At 41.2% G+C, this 15,328-nt stretch overlaps 1 protein-coding gene across 1 annotated transcript in view; it reads right to left on the reverse strand.

Annotated features, from left to right (window-relative positions):
• The window catches only part of LOC130276146 (inter-alpha-trypsin inhibitor heavy chain H3-like), a 55,345-nt gene that overhangs the window by 19,414 nt on the left and 20,603 nt on the right, over window positions 1–15,328 (reverse strand). Inside the window, exons 12-18 of the mRNA XM_056525097.1 lie at window positions 14,332–14,471; window positions 12,586–12,743; window positions 9,011–9,028; window positions 3,983–4,021; window positions 3,479–3,496; window positions 1,591–1,614; window positions 1,129–1,170 (exon numbers count right to left, since the gene is read on the reverse strand). Coding sequence (XP_056381072.1) covers window positions 1,129–1,170; window positions 1,591–1,614; window positions 3,479–3,496; window positions 3,983–4,021; window positions 9,011–9,028; window positions 12,586–12,743; window positions 14,332–14,471 — 439 coding nt within the window. The remainder of the gene's footprint in view (window positions 1–1,128; window positions 1,171–1,590; window positions 1,615–3,478; window positions 3,497–3,982; window positions 4,022–9,010; window positions 9,029–12,585; window positions 12,744–14,331; window positions 14,472–15,328) is intronic.

Consider the following 15,328-nt stretch of genomic DNA (forward strand, 5'->3'; position numbering starts at 1 on the left):
ATATTGTATTGCAATATTAATTCAGTGTACTGTACTGTATGGAACCAGTATTTTTAAAGGTGCATTGCCATCTCATGAAGGATAGGATAACAAGCTGATCGGTAGGATTTCAACAACAGAGAATGAATGAAACACTGGCATGGCACACTTCATCCATTTGGGGTTACAATTTCCCTGCATTCTTCTAAAAGGTGGGAGTCCTAGTGATTGAACTCCCAACGATAATGCTTGTTATCCACTATTTTCTTATTTTGGTAGTATTTAGTCTTTTCTGGTGTCATGAATTAGAGGTATTGGCCCATCAAAGTGATTTTCCCACAGCAACCAATCACAGCTCAGCTAACAAGCTCTGGTAAAGTGAAAGCTGAGCTTTGATTGGTTGTTGTGGGAAAATCACTCTATTTTTCTCTCACACAGTTTGATAAATCTGGGCCATTATCCCTGTAAATTAAAGGGGTACTCCGCCCTTAGACATCTTCTCCCCTATCCAAAGGACCCCCACGATAATGACTAATAATCCTCAGTCATATTTCAATGCTCTTATAGGGGCAAGACATTAAAGGAGTACACCACCCCAAGAAATCTTATCTCCTATCCAAAGGATTGGGGACCCCCCCCCCGCGATCACTCCTGCAGCATCCCTGTTTTTCAGCTGCACAGAGCAGGGGATGGAGTATCATGACATCCCGGTTCTGCCCCCTCATGATGTCATGCCCCGCCCCCTCAATGCAAGTTTATGGGAGGGGGCATGGCAGCCATAATGCCCCCTCCCATAGACTTGCATTGAGGAGGCGGGGCATGATGTAATGAGGGGGCGGAGCCCTGAAGTCACTATATTCCATCCCCTGCATCGCCCGTCATCAGCCACAGAACGATCCTCGTTTTGTGCAACTGAAAAAACGGGGGTGCTGCAGGAGAGATCGCGGGGGTCCCCAGCGATCAGACATCTCATCCCCTATCCTTTGGATAGGGGATAAGATGTCTAGGGGCGGAGTACCTAGTTCTAGTTTGGGAGTCACCCCGAGTTCAGCGAATGGCATGAGCTCCGACAATCTACTGCATATGAGTTGAGCTAGCAGCAGGTACACAAATTCCCCAATAGGAATCTCCAAAAAGGAAACAACTTGCCTGCTTTCGATACAACTGTCGCCATTATCGGCTCAGCAATACCTGAAATAGAGAAGAAGATAATAGGTGGAAACAACTTCATCCACATTCACTGTGGCCTCTCTTAGCCATGTTGTTTCACCCTCCTGCCACAATTCTGAGTTGAATATAGTGCCCGTCTATAAAGCATCCAGCCACCAGTCTAATTAGGTTTTTCTTATGCCCGGCAGGATATACTTTGGGGACGTGGTTTAATTGGGCGTGAAACAGGTGACCCCCATTCCATTACAATGTAACTACTTATTAAAAATGGGAAACTAAATGGAACTCACTGACAAACTTGACATCTGAGATAAAAGAAACATAAAACATTTCCATCAGACAACATGCTCATGTTCCAAATCTTTGTAAAACATTGGAAAATATCGAAAATAGATCAGAAATGCTGTATATTGGGTGAATAGGGGAAATATAGTTACATACCGTCATACGCCAAGTCGTAGTGTCCTGGAGGGGGAAAATATGTTCACATGAAAGATTTATATGAAACATTCAGTTGATATTTTATTAAAAATCAGATCAGGTGTTATTATATGGGAACTACATGACAATATTATTTATACAATTTATTGTGTGGTGGTAGTTGAATGGCATTGTAAGGCTGTTAGGTATAGAACGTACGGTGGTCTAATTTAGACATTGTATCTCAATATTGCAATGTGGTATATTTCTTATGGTTTACTGAAACATCCCCAGCATTTATTGTACTGTATGTAAAATGTCACTATAATGTTGTTGAAATAAATTTTTTATGTAACTAAGTAATGGCAGATAGTATCAAGAATTTAAAAGTACTTTTATTTTCACTTTTTACTCTCTGCTGCCACCGATCAAATCGATTCTCTGTGGATTGTATTATTTTGTATGATGTTGGACTATATAAAAATATGTTGGACAATTCATGAGCTGGCACCTTTGTTCCTTTAAGTGTGCTATTTTGTGTGCCCAGACTAGTCATGCTCCAGAGCAAGGCATAAGCTTAAAGGGGTACTCCGCTGCCCCAGTGTTTGGAACATTTTGTTCCGAAAGCTGGGTGCAAGTGGCGGGCATCATGACATCACGGCCATGCCCATTGTGACGTCTTGCCACACCCCCTTAGTGCAAGTCTATGGGACTTCCATAGACTTGCATTGAGGGGCGTAACATGATGGTACAGGGGGCACCGCCGTGACATTATGACCCCTGCTGCCCGCACCCAGCGGTCTAAACAAACACCAGGTGCTGCAGAGAGATCTTAGTTGCGGGACCGCTGCGATCAGATATCTTATCCCCTATTTTTTGGATAGGGGGATAAGATGTCTAGGGGCGGAGCACCCCTTTAAAACAGGTGTGGTGAGCTGAAGTTTGTATTGCTAATTTGTATACCGTTTGTCAGTCATTGCCTGCCTTAGATACTTAGTTATGTGTTACTAATTTTTTTTATCTGTATATGCTTGCTTCATATTTATAGTTTACGGAGTGCTTATTTGTACTATTACCAAGCAGCTTGCAATTTACCATTTTTGGTACTTGTTGTTGATCATATATACTGCTATGATGAGATATTTGAGCTGCAGGTATTTTCATTTAAGAAACATTTGTACCTCAGAGAGTGAGAATTGTGACCCTCTTTGTTTGTGGGCTTTAAAGAGGTACTCCGGTGAAAAACAATTTTTTTCCGAATCAACTGGTGCCAGAAAGTTAAATGGAAGTTAAATTACTTCTGTTAAAAAATCCTAATCCTTCCAGTACTTATCAACTGCTGTATACTGGAAGTTGTGTAGTTTCAGTCTGACCACAGTGCTCTCTGCTGACACCTCTGTCCGTGTCAGGAACTGTCCAGAGCATAAGAGGTTTGCTATGGGGATTTCCTTGTACTCTGGACAGTTCCTGACACAGACAGAGGTGTCATCAGAGAGCATTGTTGCCAGACTAAGAAGAACTATACAACTTTCTGTGGAGCAAACAGCAGCTGATAAGTACTAGAAGGGTTAAGATTTTTTTATATAGAAGTAATTTATTAATTAGTTTAAATTCTGGCTCCACTTGATTTAAAAAAAAAATAATAATTCCACCAGACTACCCATTTAAATACTTTAGAGATAGCTGGGTCTGCTGTGCCTATGATAAATAAATGACTGACCTTATCATATCTTGACTCCTTATTAGGGTGTGCACTGTTTTGTCTGTGTTTCCTTGTCATAGTGTTTTCAGTTATTTTCTATGGTAGTATATAGGCTTTGCATTACACTGTTATGTGGGCACTGTATTGCAGGATCATTTATATTATGTAATAAAATCAATGAAAAGAAGATAAATCTCCAGATCTTACCATAATAGTGGGAATCTGCTGTTAAAAACAATTGTATAGCATTAGATACACAATTGATAATACATCAGGTGTTATTATTTCTGTTTTTTTATATACAGAAGTGTACAAATTGAGCTGTATGTGTACACATGCACACTATGAGCTGCTCATATCCATTCATAAAAGTAAAGAAATAAATAAAATACAGAAAACATTTTTAATTAATAAGATAAAAATAAGTATTTTACTATGATATTACATATGATATCTGAACCCCTTAAAGAATACCTACACTTTCAGTTGACTTTTCATAAAAAGCTGGAGGTAATGTTTTTCTGACTATGTGTTAGGACTTATATATAGAAGTGTGCAATATGAGCTGTATGTGTACACATGGAATTTGTTTTTCTGACTATGTGTGAGGACTCAAGCCTCCCTTTTGACGCCCAGTATGTTACTTCTTTAAACCTGCACCCATATAACTCATTCACACACAGCAATACAAAAGTAAATATACATACACACCAAAATCTGAATTGGAAGCATCAAGGCGCTCAAATACATCTGTGAAAAAAAGAAAACAATTCAGGTAAATCTGGGCAACAATGAACAGTGTGCGGAATGCTTAGTTTTTTTTGTTGTTGTTGTTGTTGTTAAAGAGGTACTCCGGTGGAAAACTTTTTTTTTTTTTTTCTAACAACTGGTGCCAGAAAGTTAAACAGATTTGTAAATTACTTCTATTAAAAAATCTTAATCCTTCCAGTACTTATTAGCTGCTGAATACTACAGAGGAAATTATTTTCTTTTTGGAACACAGAGCCCTCCGCTGACATCATGACCACAGTGCTCTCTGCTAACATCTCTGTCCATTTTAAGAACTGTCCAGAGTAGAAGAAAATCCCCATAGAGAACATATGCTGCTCTGGACAGTTCCTAAAATGGACAGAGATGTCAGCATAGAACACTGTGATCATGATGTCAGCAGAGAGCACTGTGTTCTAAAAAGAAAAGAATTTCCTCTGAGGTATTCAGCATTTAATAAGTACTGGAAGGATTAAGATTTTTTAATAGAAGTAATTTACACCTCGGCTGCAGCACTCCTTTGGATAGGGGATAAGGTGTCTAGTGGCGGAGTACCCCTTTAATTTCTTGTTTTGTTTTTCAGCTCTCTTTTTCCTTCTTGAGTGCAGAGGCCATCTCCCGTATATACCTGGAAACTATACATAAGCTACTGTCCATAGATTTTTTGTTTCCATGATATATATTCCTAACAATGCTGTGAGTTTACTTTACTATGTTCAGTGATGAAAAAGATAAGTTGCTACATGGAAACAATTAGCGCCTGATGGATCATATTGGCCCCTCATACATATTATTAAAGAGTTGCCCAACCCCACCAGATTTTGGTGGGAATGGCCGACTGTCTTATATATTGAAAGCCTTCCTACAGGCTCCTGATGATGATGTTGGGGGAGAGAAGAGTCTGACATGTGGGATTTTAACTGACTGATCTCTTTGAGTCCAGGTAAACTGGCTGCCGTCAGAGGTGTCTGGAAGCAGCTAAACTCCTCTCTCCCCATTCAAAACTGTTTAGGGTGTGTTCACATATTCTGAGACAGCACCAATCACCGCCGTGATGTAGGAGGACGGTGGCCATGGTTCCACTTCCCTGATCCATTTGGTGCAGGTTTTTCCTTTTTTTTCCCAAGAATCTATCTTTCCTGTGTGCATTCTGATGCCCCTTAGCGCTGATCAGTAATGCACATCACTGATAAATCTCTGCTCATTTTTGGGAACAGTTTTCTTCTTTTTTTTTGCACAATACATTGGACATTTTGGTTCACTAACAGTAAACAGTCTCTTAACCCCTTTAGGACACAGACCATTTTGGCCTTGAGGACACAGCCAATTAGAATTTTTGCATTTTAGTTTTTTCTTCCACATCTTTTCATAGGCATAACTCTTATTTTTCCATCCACAGACCCATATAAGGGCATGTTTTCTGGATGACTGATTGTATTTTGTAGTGGTAAAAATGACACCTAATCTTTATTCTGTTGGTCAATGTGATTAAAACAATACCCAATTGATATCGTTTTTCTATTACTGTACCACTTTTTTAACAAAATCAGTAGGCTTAAGGTGAACCAGTCATTAACAAAAACTTTTTGTATAAAGTGGATAATACCATTACATAAATATTTGTAATATACATTGGTTACAAAATGTGTATATTTGTGTCCCTATAGCTATTGTCTGTGTGTCTCTGGGAGGAGTCCAAATACAGTAAGCGTGGGTGGACAAGCAGGGCTCTGTACACTGATTAAAAGCAGGGCTCTGTGCAGTGAGGACAAGCAGGGCTCTGTGCACTGAGGACAAGCAGGGCTCTGTACACTGATTAAAAGCAGGGCTCTGTGCAGTGAGGACAAGCAGGGCTCTGTGCACTGAGGACAAGCAGGGCTCTGTGTACTGAGGACAAGCAGGGCTCTGTGCACTGAGGACAAGTAGGGCTCTGTACACTGAGGACAAGCAGAGCTCTGTGCACTGAGGACAAGCAGGGCTCTGTGTACTGAGGACAAGCAGGGCTCTGTGCACTGAGGACAAGCAGGGCTCTGTGCACTAAGGACAAGCAGGGCTCTGTGCACTGAGCAAAAGCAGGGCTCTGTACACTGAGGACAAGCAGGGCTCTGTGCACTGAGGACAAGCAGGGCTCTGTACACTGAGGACAAGCAGGGATCTGTACACTGAGGACAAGCAGGGCTCTGTGTACTGAGGACATGCAGGGCTCTGTGCACTGAGGACAAGCAGGGCTCTGTGCACTGAGGACAAGCAGGGCTCTGTGCACTGAGGACAAGCAGGGATCTGTACACTGAAGACAAGCAGGGATCTGTACACTGAGGACAAGCAGAGCTCTGTACACTGAGGACAAGCAGGGCTCTGTACACTGAGGACAAGCAGGGCTCTGTACACTGAGGATAAGCAGGGCTCTGTACACTGAGGACAAGCGGTGCTCTGTGCACTGAGGACAAGCAGGGCTCTGTGCACTAAGGACAAGCAGGGTTCTTTGGACTGAGGACAAGCAGGACTCTGTGAACTGAGGAAAAGCAGGGTTCTGTGCACTGAGGACAAGCAGGGCTCTGTGAACTGAGGACAAGCAGGGCTCTGTATACTGAGGAAAAGCAGGGCTCTGTGTAGTGAGGACAAGCAGGGCTCTGTGCAGTGAGGCTCTGTGACAAGCGCCCAGCTCACACACCAGGATGATTGACAAGCCAAGAGCCTGTACAGAGCCCTGCTTGTCCAGCCCTTACTTCCTGTATTTGGTCTCCTCATAGAAACACACATGCAATAGCTGCGGAGACAGCATTTTTTCACCCAAAAATATACACATTTTTGTTTAATCAGTGTATATTACAAATATACATATAATAGTATTATCTAGGTTATATCAAATGTTTTTGTTAATGTGTGCAGGATCATAAATATTATATTTTAATAGTTTGGACAATTCTGCATGCAGCCAATACTAAATATGTTTATTATTATTATTTATTTATTTGTAAATGGAAAAAGAAAAATAATATTTTTATTAGGGGAGGAGTTTTATATAATTTGACAAACATTTTTTTCAAACATTTCTTTATTTTTCATTTAATTCTTTTTAAGTCCATATTGGGGACTATTACATGCAATCATTATGTTGCATTCACTGTTCAAAGTGAGCAGTGAAATTGGGACTACACTGATACAGACTGGCTCTCCCAGCCTAGATCACTGCCAAAGACATATAAGGGGGCACTCCACCCCCATTTTACCTTATGAGCGAGGAGTCTGAGGCGATCACATTGCGGTGGTCGAATGAGCTTTACTGAGCCACTTACAACTTTACATTAATTTCACTTTAGGCACCATGATCTGCAGTGATCCAACAAATTTTTGAGTTTTTTTTACAAGGAAGGCAGCAGCATTGACCCACATTTACCACTAATAAAGTTATTAATGCATAAATTGACACGTCATAACTGAAACACATGGCTGTTTCAACAAGGCCCAAACAGGCTGTGTTAAAAACTCAACTTCAACAAAGGTTTTCTCCAAAGCGCTGGGTTGGGGTTGTGCTACACCGGTGTCCTGCTGCCTTGTGACATAAGTATGTTGTCTTTTATTGTTATGTTATGATTCTTTGTTTTTTTTTTTGTATATTCAGTGCAGTCATAGCTGCTACATTTAAAATATGGTCCATGTTGTGTGTATGTGATAACATTCTACTTCTTCACATATTGTCACCCTGTTGATTTTATCATCCTCTTGACGGAATAAGATGTCTCAAGATGACATCACGACTCCGCCCCCATGGTCGCCACCCGGCTGTTTGTTAGCTGGCACCGCGGCGTGCAGCTCAAACAGGTGGGTGGTGAATACAAGATTGCGGGGGTCCCCAGCGGCGGGACCCCCGCGGTGAGACATCTTATCCCCTATCCTTTGAATAGGGGATAGATGTCTCAGGGCCGGAGTACTCCTTTAAGGACTGTAATATGTGATCAGGAGTTGAATATCCAGAACTCTGATCAGCTAGATGAAATTATGTAAAATAAAATTTTTTTTCACTTTTTGTTTCCTACAAAGCCTTAGTGTGGATCATCATTAGCAGGCTGACCGGCCCAGCTTGCAGATACACAGTCCAGGGTTTTATCAGGCTGTCTCTTGCACTTAGCACGTCTTAAAGGAGTACTCTAGTCCAGAGTATTCCTGCTCTGTTCTGCCCGGGCTGCAAAATAAATGAAAATGAACCCTCACTCACCTCCCTGTGTTCCCGCGGAGCGCCACTACAGCTGTTCGGTCCTCCGGTCCATCTCCTTCATACTTCATGATGTAACAAAGCGTCACATGGCGCTCAGCCTATCGCCGGCCGAGGCTGAACATCGCGGTGGCAGGCGATAGGCTGAGCGCCATGTGACGCTTCGTTACACCCGGAAGTATGAAGAGGATGGACCGGAGGATCGAACAGCTGTAGTGGCGCTCCGCGGGAACCCAGGGAGGTGAGTGAGGGTTCATTTTCATTTATTTTGCAGCCCGGGCAGAACGGAGCAGGAATACTCTGGACTAGAGTACTCCTTTAAGCCCCACCCCCTGTGTTTTGTCCTGATCTAGCTGTTGTTAGAGATTTTACCTAACAACAATCTGTAAACAGCAGATTGCAGGGAAAGGAGACACCTAGTGGCCAAGAATTTAGAGCTATTTTTCCAAGGTACAGAGATATTTTTTTTGTAAAAGAAGTGATCTGCAAATATGTTAAAAATGAAACCAAAGCGGTTATTAAATGGAGGGAAGTTGATTGAAAACAAGAAACAAATGTTCTACTGTAGGGGTAAGGTACTTTAGGTATTAGGGTACCTAAAGCCAGATCCCCTCCGATCAGCTATTTAAGAGCATGAATATTACAGCCCTAGACAACCACCTTTGAGGACAGAATTGGAAATTTGGTGCTGGTCTTGAGATAGATTTGAGAAAGAGCCATGAACTTAGTGATGAAGAAAGTATAACAGTAAGACATACCCTCAGCTTCTTCGAGCCCTGAAATATAAAATACAAGCCATGAGTAGGGAATGGATGACAAAGAACTGCTGCAGTGTTAATATTATATGAATCTTATTGACAATATTTCATTTATTTTACTTTTCTTAGATATTCTGAGGTCGGAGAATGAAGAGTTATGAATATAAGCTAGTCCATTCACCTCAAAGAGTACCTGTCACCAAATAAAAATTTCTAAACTAACTCAGGCTATGTTCCCTAACTACTCCTAACACCCCTTCCACTTTTCCGCCTTTAAAAAGCTGTGCATCATACTGTTTTTCTTGCTCACATAGTGCAATCTCCCAGCAGGAAAAAGTGGGCGTTGACATCACTGAAGCCGGCTGGGGGACCACTTTCGCCCTCACATCTTTGCAGCGCTGTGATGAATAGAAGAATGCAGCTTTCAGTGAAGCTCTGTGCAGCCTTTAAAGGGGAGACCCAAACTCATTGTATTCATTGCAGCAGGGATCAGAACAGCGCCACCCAGTGGCCTATTTTTCTATTACATTTTAAACATACTTATGTTGATAATTTAAAAAGCATGTGAATGGGAAAGTGTTTGCTAATTACATAAGGAACACCATATAAAAAGTTTTATTAGGTGACAGGTACCCTTTAAAGAATTGTGCTGGCAGACAACTTTGTCTTGAGGTATGTTCACACAGACTGTATATGCTGGAGATTTGATGCTGTGTAAAATAATGCTGTGCTGAATAAATACATAGTTAACCACAGCATAAAATCCAAAAGTTGGTCCTTTGTGTAATTTCTAAAACTTACAACCATGCAACCATGAATCCTAATCAATAGTTTATTACTTCTCATTGCAAAGTATAAAAGACATAAATAATTCAAGAAAGCTGATATCTTGAAGAAAAAGAAATGGCTTCAAAATAATTTACCACAAGGTCCCTGTGATAGATTACCACTAACCACTCCCTACCAGTTTGATATATTAAGTAATCAAATTTAAAAAAGGTTGTTCTTTTCTTTTGGGTTTTTTTCTCTCTTTTTTTTCTTTCTTCTGCAAATGGGGAGGGAGGGAGGTTGGGGTAGAGTAGGCACATTGATGTTAAAGGGGTAATCCTGTGGAAAACTTTTTCTTTTTAAATCAACTGGTGCTAGAAAGTTAAACAAATTTGTAAATTACTTCTAATAAAAAATCTTAATCCTTCCAGTACTTATTAGCTGCTGAATACTACAGAGGAAATTCTTTTCTTTTTGGAACACAGTGCTCTCTGCTGAATCACGAGCACAGTGCTGTCTGCTGACATCTCTGTCTATTTTAGGAACTGACCAGAGCAGCATATGTTTGTGCTATGGGGATTTTCTCCTACTCTGGACAGTTCTTAAAATGGACAGAGATGTCAGTAGGGCTTTGAATTATAAACATCATTACATATTTTTATGTACAAAATGTATACACCTGGCAGATATGCTGCAGATTTGTTGCAGATTTTACTAATTAACTGTAATGTCGATTTTTAAATCCCAGCTCAGCTTGCATCCATTGCTGCTGATTTTACTATGCTCTGTGTTTTACTCTGTATCACTTTTGTCTATGTATACTTTGGCTTTCTGTCCTGTAAACTTTTAGCCCAGTTCTGATATTCTCTGTATTCTGTATATTTGGTTGTTTTAGCCGGTATCATGTTATGTATTCCTTGTTGGTTTGTGTTCACATCTGTCTTTGTATCCTGATTCTTTACCCATTTATATGTTTTGGATTTTGAGTTCCTAAAAGGTTAGGTCCTGTTTTAAACAGTAGTGTGCCCCCTAACTTGGAGCCTATTTGGATTTGGTATTTTGTGTAGTTTTTGTAGTTAACCTGCGTCCTGTCTAGTGTGAATTAGCACAAAAGTTTTTGATCTGATTAGTGCTCTGACCTCAGTTATTCTGTTCATTCTCATCATCCCTGGATATTCTTTCTGTGATATTTCCTGGTTACTTCCTGGTCATTATGTCTTATCTGCTGTTAATTTGCAGTGGTTCCTGAACTGTAGGTCTGAGTGCTAGTAACTTGCCATGTTATTTCCCTGTAATCGTTTAGTATCTTGACCCAGGGTAAGTTTAGGGTAAGTTTAGGTGTGGTGTCGGGTGCAATGCAGGGTAGATGTTATAACCCTAGGTGCAGATGTTATTACACCTTCTTGTCATGACGCCAGGGCTTGGTTTAGCCTTAACCATACGAAGGTAATACCGCAGGTCCTGAGCTAGGCAGGGCGGCAATTAAGACACCGACGCCAAGTTATGGACAACGGTAGCTTCACTGAGGGTAGACAGATGACACTGTCTATGCAGTACAGCCAATATCTCAAGGACCAGTGACACAGGGAGACCTTACAGGCTTTCTGGGGCTTGCAGTAGTTAGACAGACTTTGGTGCATGCCACAGTGACTATAAGGTGGACTTGACTAACTTGATGACTGCCAATTAGATGACTTTAGCTTACTTGCAATTGACAGGTGTCTGCAGACTTTAGGCTCGAGGCCTCCAATGCTTCGGACACACGCACACACTCAGACGACTTGACTGCACTGGACCTCATCAGGAACTAAGAGAGAGATTGTAGCTCCACCCCTGGTTTTATAGGGGAGCTAAGCAAGGAGCCCATAGGTCCCTTGGGGGGGGGGGGTCACCTGGTCACTAGTGCCTCCTGGGTAACAATCACATGGTATCATATTTAAAGCAACAGTACATTAGTAATACAAACATATATACAAAAGGGGATAACACATAAAGGGGGCCCTGGAGACATGGAGGGACTCCGCCTGACGGGGCAGAAGAGGTATGGGTTAACACCATCCCGTACTGGGCTACCACATAGGGCTCACTATTCTCTACCCTATGAGATGCATGATAACTATGACATTAACTCTAAATCTACATAAAATCTGCAGCAAATCTGCAGAGGATCTGCCACATCTGAACATCCCTGAATAATATTTCTTTACAGGAGCATATCTTCCCTAGAAAAGGAAATAAGATGAGGGAAAGAGAGATGTAGGAGGGAAATGAAAAGAAAGGAAAGAGGGAGGAAGAAAGGAAGGAAGGACAAGAGGGGAAAAAAAGAAGGGAGGGAGTAAGAAGAAGGGATGAAAGAAGAGGGTAATAAGGGTCTTAATGGTTTTTCCATTTTTAAGAACTTGCAGAGGTGCAGGGAATGGGAAGACACATGAAAAAACAGTACTCACCCCTCCGTTTATAACTGTTCCAACATTGCCGCCACTTATGGTTTCCTCACCAGAAGTGCTCCATTTTAATCCCCATGCACTAAGCATGTGATGCTGTAGCCAGTCACTGGTCGCAGCTTCACATGCTCAGTGTACAGAGATATTGGAGTACTTCCAACTGAGATATCCAGAGTGGCAGAATCGCTGGACCAGTGACGTGTAGTAATGTAATTTGTCCTCCTATTTCCTAACTCTCTGCAAAAACATGTAAAACCACTTTAGGGAGAAGAGGGAGAGAGTGGCAAGGTAAGTTACATTACTCTTGGATGCTGGAAGAGCTTCCAGTTAATATTTGGAACTTGGGTTTGTATTTGCACTCACCCTCTTCTTTTGGCTTGTTTGCAACAAGCTTATCTGATTCATTCTCCTCAGATGGGGTCACTACCATCGATGTTAATGGTGTCACAAAATGATATTTCAAAGATAAATCCAGAGCTTTCTTTGTTATGTTCTCTTTATCTTCGCCTTCAGCTGCAATTCTGCAAATAGGAAATTCAATTTAATTATTTACCCATATACCAATCCTCCTTATTGTATCCTGAAGTCTTATAACCAATATTGCTTTAATGCATCTAATATAATAAAATCAAACAAACTTGGCTTTTAGTCGTAAAGGGGTATTCCACTGACCCAGCATTCGGAACATTAGTACAACCCATGTAAGAAATTAATCCAGTTTGGGTAATTCCTATTACGAGACAATTTTTAATTTAAAACTATTGTAAGAATGCATATAGTTTAGCAACCAGTTGACTTCGGGATCAGACTACACATGTTTCATAGGAGAGTTTTATTTAAAGATGTACTCCACTGCCCCAGTGCTTGGAACATTTTGTTCCGAACGCTGGGTGCCGGCTGTGGTGGTTGTGACGTCACAGCCACGCCCCTCATCATGCCACACCCCGGCCCTCAATGCAAGTCTGTGGGATGGGTCGTGGTGGCTGCCACACCCCCTCCCATAGACTTGCATTGAGGGGGCGTGGCATGACATAATAAGGGCATAGCCGTGACGTCATAACCACCGCAGCCCGCAACCCGCAACCACCGCAGTGTTCGGAACAAAATGTTCCAAGCGCTGGGGCAGTGGAGTACATCTTTAAATAAAACTCTCCAATAAAACATGTGTGCCTCTGTGGTTACAGACTACAAAAAAACAGTGTAGTCTGATCCCGAAGTCAACTGGTTGCTAAGCTCTATGCATTCTTACGATAGTTTTAAATTAAAAATTGTCTCGTAATAGGAATTACCCAAACTGGATTAATTTCTTACATGGGTCGTACTTTTTGGATAATTTCAGATGTTAGGTAAGTGAGAAACAAGTAGCAAGTCTTCAATTTCCCTTTGGCACCACCCCAGGAAATGAAGAGTTTCTTAAAGGGGTACTCCACTGGAATTTTTATTTTTTTTTACTGGTGCCAGAAAGTTAAACAGATTTGTAAATTACTTCTATAAAATCTTAATCCTTCCAGTACTTCAGCTGCTGTTATGATCCACAGGAAGTTCTTTTCTTTTTGAATTTCCTTTCTGCCTGACCGCAGTGCTCTCTGCTGACACCTCTGTCCATTTTAGGAACTGTCCAGAGTAGGAGCAAATACCCATAGAAAACCTATCCTGCTCTGGACAATTCCGAAAATGGACAGAGGTGTCAGCTTAGAGCACTGTGGTCAGACAGAAATGAAATAAAAAAAGAAAAGAACTTCCTGTGGATCATAACAGCAGCTGATAAGTACTGGAAGGATTAAGATTTTTTTATGGAAGTAACTTGATTAAAAAAAAAATGTTTTCCAGTGGAGTACCCCTTTAAGTAAATTATTAGGCTGTCTTTGTAATGCACAGATATACCAGTTCCTACTAGAGAGGGACATTCTTTGTGGCAACAACCTGCTCTAGTTGTTGAAAATACTCAACAAGGTACACCCCTTTTTGGACTCAGAACATAGTAGGGTACATAGAAATGTTTTTTTTTTTCTTAAATCAGACAGTTGGTTTAGACATAAAATATGAGTGAGAGACAGGTATTTCGCTAATATAGTAGAAAATCTGAAATACATAAAGATGGCTCCGTACTGTTTGGTTAGCAGCTGTTCTATGGTCAGATAAGCCCACAGTCTTTCTGTAAAGTCTCCGAATATATAACGCTGCTCCCTGGACACCTCGTCCTCCTCCTGTACTGGAGCTTCCACAGTCATAGAGAACGGCTCAGAAAGCTTCATGAAAAGAATAAATTGTCCATTTAAATATTCACTGATAAACTTGTTACAATATCCTTCCTGGGACACAAGAAAATAAGATTCTTCCTCTGAAAAGGTACAATTTTATAGTATATGTAGGAACAAACAGTTAATATCTATCATGCATCATGTCTTGTACTGTAGTCTCATCTAGAGCTGCAATTGCCAACCTTCCATTACATCTTATGTTATAGACCTGGGCTGAATTTGTGATTCTGTAGGATTTCCTTTGGCTCTCTGTTGGTTTTGTGATTGTATTACTGTACAGATTATGCATTGTGAAAGGTGTAGTGTGTGACAATTGTTGTCACTTGTTAGCTTTGCTATCTAAACTGGGAAAGAGTTAACAGAGTGATCTCAATATAACTTAAAGGGTACTCCACTGGCCAGCGTGGAACTAAATATTTTGCGCTGCGGGGGTCGGCCACGCTCCCTCGTGACATCATAACCACGCCCCTCAATGCAAGACTATGGGAGGAGGTGTGACGGCACATGATGTCACAAGGGGGCGTGGCCGACCTCCGCAGCGCAAAAAAACAGCGTTCGGAACATTTAGTTCCACACTGGCCAGTGGAGTACCCCTTTAAGGACAGAGTCAGCAGAATTATCTAATTATTATTATAGGGTGGTGTTGGCAGAGCCATCTCATTATGACGGTCAGCAGAGTAGTCTCATCATTAGAGGATAAGACTATATAGAAGCCATCTTATTATCAAAGGGTGAGTCATGTCACAATCATTAAAGGGTATGATCAGCAGAAACTTTTCATTATGATTGCTATGCAGGGTCAGCAAATTCACCTATTAGTCTACATCATAGTCTACAAAGTAATC

The sequence above is a fragment of the Hyla sarda genome, chromosome 6 (assembly GCF_029499605.1).
Source record: "Hyla sarda isolate aHylSar1 chromosome 6, aHylSar1.hap1, whole genome shotgun sequence".
Lineage (NCBI taxonomy): Eukaryota > Metazoa > Chordata > Amphibia > Anura > Hylidae > Hyla > Hyla sarda.